Below are 6,986 nucleotides of genomic sequence, written 5' to 3' on the forward strand. Positions count from 1 at the left end.
CGATTAAATTTGAAACCACTGTATTGAAAGCCGATACCATAACGATGGAAGTTAAAATCGTGATCGTGAAAACTCGAAACTGTATGGCGTTTCATCGTCAATGCCTCGTGATTTCACCATCAACAATCATAATAGTCTTTCGCAACATCATGGCGGTTTCACGATTTTATCATCGTTGTTTCGGGTAGACTATAATAGTGTGTGCAAAACAAAACGCGATGTTCTTAACGAAACACAGTAATATATAAACTTTTTTACATCGTTTAAAACAAATATAAACAACAACGAAATTCACACTGAACAAAGTGTCAATATGAGAAGATTATAATGCGACAGCTCTTACACTATTTCAATAATTCATAACACATCATATCACTTAGATTGTTTCAAAGTGTTAGAACTTAATTTTTCGAACGTCGGCGGACAACAAAACATTGGATAATGGTATATTTTTGCACACAATGAACGATATTCGGAACATTATCTTTTGTTTCACAACGAATCTAATAACAACTATAATTCTAGATGGTTAACAAATGTGAATGTAAGTACGAAATCTAGATCTATGCACTTCTTATTGTTATCTTTATTACAAAGTTTTATGAATATTTGCGCAAAGATAAGGTCAGTGTATGGCTAACTTAGATATGTTTAAATATAAACTTATATTTTAATTGGAGCTACAGCACCAAATTCTTGTTCGTTTACTGCATGAAAGAAGTATGCCCACGAGCAGAATGTCGAGCCCGCCAGCTGTCAAGTTTGACACTGACCTTACACCTAGGGACCTGGTTCATGCGCTTGACACACCGTCTCATAATGGTGAACATTCATGCCAAGTTACATCAAAATCCCACCATGTATGAAGAAGAAATGCTCCGGACAAACTTCAATTTGACAGCTGACCTCCAACTGCGACCCTGACCTTTGAGATAGGAATATGTGGTTTGCGCATGACATGCCTTCTCATTGAGGTTAATGTTCATGCCAAATATAAACAAGATTGGTCAAAGTTATGGTCCGGACAAAATCGGACGGACGGACGCATGCACATACACCGAACTGCCAAAAGTTGCCACTATATCGAGCTCACCGCAAGCGGGCTCGACAAAAATCAATAAATGTAAGATATAATACAACAAATGTTACAGTATTAACCACAACGAAAACGTATTTTTCGTATAAAGTGACACGTACAATACATAAATAAAACTGTTACTACAAGTTTTAGTTTTAATCTAACATCTTCAGTTAGTCACACTCCAATGATTCTATGATTCTACATTGTACTAAATATGTAATCTACCCCTTTGCCTGTGTAATTTTGTAAGTACAGACATCTTTAGTATCGTGTTATACTATATTTTTATTCTTCTTTCCTCTTTATACTTCCAGCGTCCTTTAACTTGCTTTTCTCATTCATGCTAACTTTAACTTTCTTTTCGAACCTTTCGATGCTAATATGCCACAAGATGCTCGCTAGATGAGCACAGCATCCGACCACTCTTGCCCCTGCTTTGCATTTGCAATACCAACCTTTAATTTTTTCTTCCTCGTCTGCAGATCCAAATTGAATCCATGTGGCGTACTTAAGTGTTCCGGTGTGTCTTGACTGAATTGATACCTTAAGTATTTTTGGATTTGTTTTCAAACATTCAATGATATAATCACCGTTCTCGTTGTAATGTTCATACGTATAATTCTGTGCTTGTTTTAGTTGATATACACCAAATGTCACTTCTCGCAGTTCGTTTAAGGTAAGGCGAGGTAACTCAGCCAGATCATATTCTAATGCCGATCTATACACTACTCTCTTAGAAACGAATTCATTTTCCTCGAGGTAAACTTGCAACTGATTGCCTAGCACAGATTTTTCTTTCATTTCAGCAGCAATTCTATGTGACTGCTCATCATCGGTAACTAATGGAGGCCTAAACTTATTGATAATTGCACAGACTATTCTGGTAAAATCGCCAATATATGGGACCAAGCTATTTTGCATGACATCATTCAGCAATTTCCAGTGCTTTATTCTTCCATTCGAGCTTTCCACCACCCACCTGACTTTTGTGATAAGTCTTGAAAGATTAGCTTCTTGTACGGTATGTTGTTTTTGTCCTTTGGATAAATATGGTGGCATGTGCACAGTCAAACCTAGATCTTCCAAGAACTTTATAGCGTCTCTAAAGCCGCGATCAACGATGATGATGTCATCATCTCGTAACCATGATGAGATATTCTCGTCATTGACATCAAACACATGTTTCATTATGTTTGCATCGTTATTGTTACCGTTAGCATAGTATGGTCCAAGAACTGTTAGTATATACCCATCAGATCCCACAATCATCATAGGTTTTACTAGTGGCCGATTTTTGTGGCAACTGTATGACTTTCGTTGAAATAAGTAGTCAGCACTTTTTTGTATGTATATGTAAGTGCCATCTAAGACAATAACAGCCTCATTAGCATTTTGGCTTGACTTAAATAGTGTGGATGCCGTACTCGTAGTATGCTTCTCACAAAATTCATCGTGCGTTATATGTGAAAATCCTAGATTATATGGCACAAAGTGAGAAAGAAGAGCGCATCTTGCCGAATGTACAGCTCTTTGAATTTGGCTTACTTTTAATTTAAACATTACTGACAAAAGCTTGTTTGCAAGTCCAGTTCTTAATTTTGTCAAAAGTATGCCTACTGTTGTTTTTATTGACCTAACACATGTGTTCCGTCGGCCCTCAATATACGTGCACAGCTCGTCAAACTGAGATTTTTCTAACCCTGTAAGATTATGATAATATTCTTCTGGTAATGTATCAAAGTTAATGTAGCTAGTTCTTTTCATGTGATCTCTCATTTCTTCAATTAGAGAGCTAATCTCTGGAGTTAGGTACAATTTTTTTCCTTCATTGACTGGCATTGTTTTCAGATCTGCATCCTTAATAAGCTTTCCTTTTATATGATTACGACAAAGTCTAGCTTTTTTTGGTATATAGATTCCTTCAATAAAGGCTTGCGTCTGTGCCTTTTTCGGTAAAACAATGAGTGATCTGCGACTGTTTTGTTTCTTTTTACAAATAATACAGTACTTATGCGAGTAAGACACCGATTTCATTCTAAGATGGCATGTCGACTGCGAGCTATTTGTATGTGAACTTGTTTTTTTATGTGCTGAATTAACATTGTTTTGGTATTTTTCAGTTTTCTTGGCCTTGTAATATTTTATCGAGCATGCGGTACAAATGACTTCATTCTCATCTACTTTTCTGTCTAAAATTCGTTCTACATAATTCTTCAGTTCAATGCCAGACACCTTTCTTCTGTACTTCGGCCATCTGTCACACACACAGCAAGTTATTCTTTTCATTATTATTTATCTGAAATCATGAAATAAATGACTTATAACATGTAATTACATTTGTAAAAACATTCATCTTAATTGACTTAATTTGAGTTATATCTTAATTCAAATTCCCTTCATACGGACAAAGCATAAACAGGTTTAAAAAAACGTACAAGCAAAAAATAATGTCGGTATTGTATGACATATATACGGTAGCTCAGAGGGGACATGTGAGTATTATTTTTTTATTATCTCGTAGTATTGGTAGTGGTAGCAGTGGTGGTGGTAGTGGTAGCCGTAGCAGTGGTGGTAGTAGTGGTAGTGGTAGAAGTGGAGGTGGTCGTAGTATTGGTAGTGGTAGTAGTGATGGTGGTAGTGGTAGCCGTAGCAGTGGTGGCAATAGTGGTAGTGGTAGAAGTGGAGGTAGTCGTAGTATTGGTAGTGGTAGTAGTGATTGTGGTAGAACTAGTAATGGTAGAAGTGGTAGTGGCCATAGTCGTAGTATTGGCAGTGATAGCAGTAGTGGTCGTGGTATTAATATTGGTAGTGGTAGTAGTTGTGGTGATCGTTCTAGTAGTGGTAGTGGTAGTGGTAGTAATGGTGGTGGTTGTGGTAGTAGTTTGTTTGTTTTGGATTTAACGCCGTTTTTCAACAGTATATTAGTCATGTAACGGCGGGCAGTTAAACTAACCAGTGTTCCTGGATTCTGTACCAGTACAAACCTGTTCTCCGCAAGTAACTGCCAACTTCCCCACATGAATCAAAGGTGGAGGACTAATGATTTCAGACACAATGTCATTTATCAAATAGTCAAGGAGAACATAACGCCCGGCCCGAGGATCGAACTCGCAACCCCGCGATCCGTAGACCAACGCTCTACCTACTTAGCTAAGCGGGCGGGCTTGGTTGTAGTGGTGGGGGCAGTAGTGGTGGTGGTGGTGGTATGTAGTGATAGTAGCGGTGATAGTCGTAGTATTGGTAGTGGTAGTAGCAGGGGTAGTAGTGGTCGTCGTGGTAGTAGTGTTGGTGGTAGTGTTAGTGGTGGTCGTAGTATTGGTACTGGTAGTAGTGGTGATAGTACATGCAGTAGTAGTAGTAGTAGTAGCAGTAGTTGTAGTAGTAGTAGTAGTAATAGTAGTACTAAATGTACTGAGTTTTTGTTTCTTTTTCTTTTTTTTTATAAATCATTCACGCTATAACATTATTCTTTTTTGTCTTTTTCAAATCTCTGATAGCTTTTTTTTATTCGAGATAACCTTTTTTCTTTTCTAACCTCGTGGCAACGTACGAGTAGTTATATATATGATGGTGCGAGCCCGATTTTGACCCAACTTAATTTTAGTCTTTAACCTAAACCGACCAATACCAACCAATTAAAAACCCACAGGTTTTAACTTTACTTTCATTTTCTCATATTTTCAGAAAACCTGGTTATAAATAGCTGACATATTTTCTGAAAATGTTATGAAGCGAGCCCTATTTTAATTGGAATTTACGTTGTATTTTCTGAAAATGGCTATGTGGGAAACCACAAATTCAACCAATCAAAAGTCTGCCATTTTTCTGCCAAGTTGGCAGCAAACTGTCATTTGCTTTTACTTTGGCCGAATCTTTGGCCGAATCTTTGGCAAACTTTTGGCAGATTATATTATATTATATTTATTGATAAAATGTAAGATATTTGATCTTATTTTGAATTAGTAAGTATATTATCAGGGTACACATAGTAATTAAAACTTAAATTAAACCTTTAATTAAGCTTTTTAATCCAAAAGTCTGTTTATATCATAGGATACAGGTTCATCTGATATGTAGAATTTGATGTAACTGCCCATCAAAAGCATAAATGTTAATTCTGTAGATGCTGAATCGTCATACGGGTGAATATCAAACATTGTTCCTTGTTTTAGATAAATTTTAATTTATTTCTTATACATAGATATTAACTTATCAGTGTCAAAGTCCTCAGCTGCCTCAGCTGTTATATTTACATTATCAAATATATCAAAAAATAAAACATCATCCTGAGGTCTATTATTTCGCCACCTAAATATAAAATTTGATATTGTGCTTTTAGTCGGTTTATACGGTTCACCCGGGGAGCTCGCACCCTTTAATAAAATCTTAAAATCTATTATATAAGTTCCGGTTTTTCTGACTATAAACACACCACTCAAAAGCATATCTAGTACATCTATTTTATATTCTTGGTTTGTGTTTATAAAATTTTCATAATTTACGAAAATTCCAGGTCTTATTTCAAATATATTTAAATAGTTCAGATCGGCCATATTTTTATATGTTGAATGTATCCAGGCACCACGACGGTCAAAATACTTTTTCATTTGTATGTAATCAAAAGTATGATTATAATAGTATTCAAAGAGAAACGCTTCATGTCTCACTTCCTCTACCCTTTTTTCTATTTTCCTGTCTTTTTTTTTAAGTTTAAGAATTATTTCAGCTAAATCATCAACTCGTTTTGTTGTGGGCAACTTCAGAAGCAGATAACTATCAACAGTATTTTTTGTTCTAGCTAATTGTGTTTCTTGTTTTAAAGAAAACATTTTTTACTTTTGTAATTTCTTCAGCATTAGTGGTAATTTCTTCACATTAGCGGTTATTGCTTTAGTATTAGCAGTAATTACTTGGGTATTAGCAGTGATTGATTCTCCTTGTTTATCTGATATTTTAACTACAGAGTCCAAATCATTTGTTATTTTTTTAATTTGATCATCAATTATCTTAATTGCTTCAGTATTAGCAGTAATTAACTCTCCTTGTTTAGCTGATATTTCAACTACAGAGTCCAGATCATTTATTATTTTTTTAATTTATTATTAAATTCATTAATATCTTCTTGTAATTTTTTTGTAATATTACTTAAATTCTGCATATTTTAAATTGTGACGGTTGTCAACAATACTAATCCAATTTCGAATTTGTTTTTTAAAGTCATCTATTTTAGAATTAATTTCTTTTTTAAGGTTATCTAATGCTGTATCATGATCATCACCTCTTTGTGAAGCTGCCTTTTCCAATCAGATTTATATTCTGCAAATTTATTTGAAAATGTATCGAGTAAATCTTGATTCCCTTTTGCCATTTCAGTATTTAGTTTTATTTATTTCTGTTTTGATTTCTAACTGATACATATATTTGTAACTTTTTCTCACTTCAATAATCTTATCTTTTAGCTCTTCATGTTTAATCATACTATCTTTTAATTCTTGAACTTGAGTGTATAAAATGTTTAAATTGACTCGAAATACTTCTTTTATGTTGTCATCTGTCAAATCAGATTTCTCTTCAAGTTCTTTAATAGAATCAGTCATAGCTTTCATTTCTTCTTCAATTTTACCTTGTAATTGATTAATTAATAATGAATTCTTTTTAAAATCTTTTGTTAATTCTTCAATATTCTTTACTTCTACTTCTAGTGTTTGTTTTATACTTTTGACATCTTCAAGTTTATAGTCATCTATTACACTTTGAATTTTTTTATACACAAACCGTCTTGAAACTGCATCGTTGGGTTTATCTGATTTCCTAGGTTGATTATTTCATTACCTCCCATATCTAATGCTCTATTCATTGTGTTATCAAGTTCCTTATTTCTATGAAGATACGATTCCGTTTCCTT

The 6,986-nt window shown here is 34.4% G+C and overlaps 1 protein-coding gene across 1 annotated transcript; it reads right to left on the reverse strand.

Moving 5' to 3' along the window:
- Nucleotides 1-1,366: 1,366 nt before the first annotated feature.
- Nucleotides 1,367-3,367, reverse strand: LOC128554692 (uncharacterized). The gene has a single exon (XM_053536000.1). The coding sequence runs from the start codon at nucleotides 3,365-3,367 to the stop codon at nucleotides 1,367-1,369; it is 2,001 nt and encodes a 666-aa protein (XP_053391975.1).
- Between the last annotated feature and the right edge of the window lie 3,619 nt (nucleotides 3,368-6,986).

The sequence above is a fragment of the Mercenaria mercenaria genome, unplaced genomic scaffold (genome assembly GCF_021730395.1).
Source record: "Mercenaria mercenaria strain notata unplaced genomic scaffold, MADL_Memer_1 contig_647, whole genome shotgun sequence".
NCBI lineage: Eukaryota > Metazoa > Mollusca > Bivalvia > Venerida > Veneridae > Mercenaria > Mercenaria mercenaria.

What these genes read in the sequence shown, in the direction of transcription:
- LOC128554692 (XM_053536000.1), bottom strand. Translation starts at nt 3,367, where the DNA reads ATGAAAAGAATAACTTGCTGTGTGTGTGACAGATGGCCGAAGTACAGA.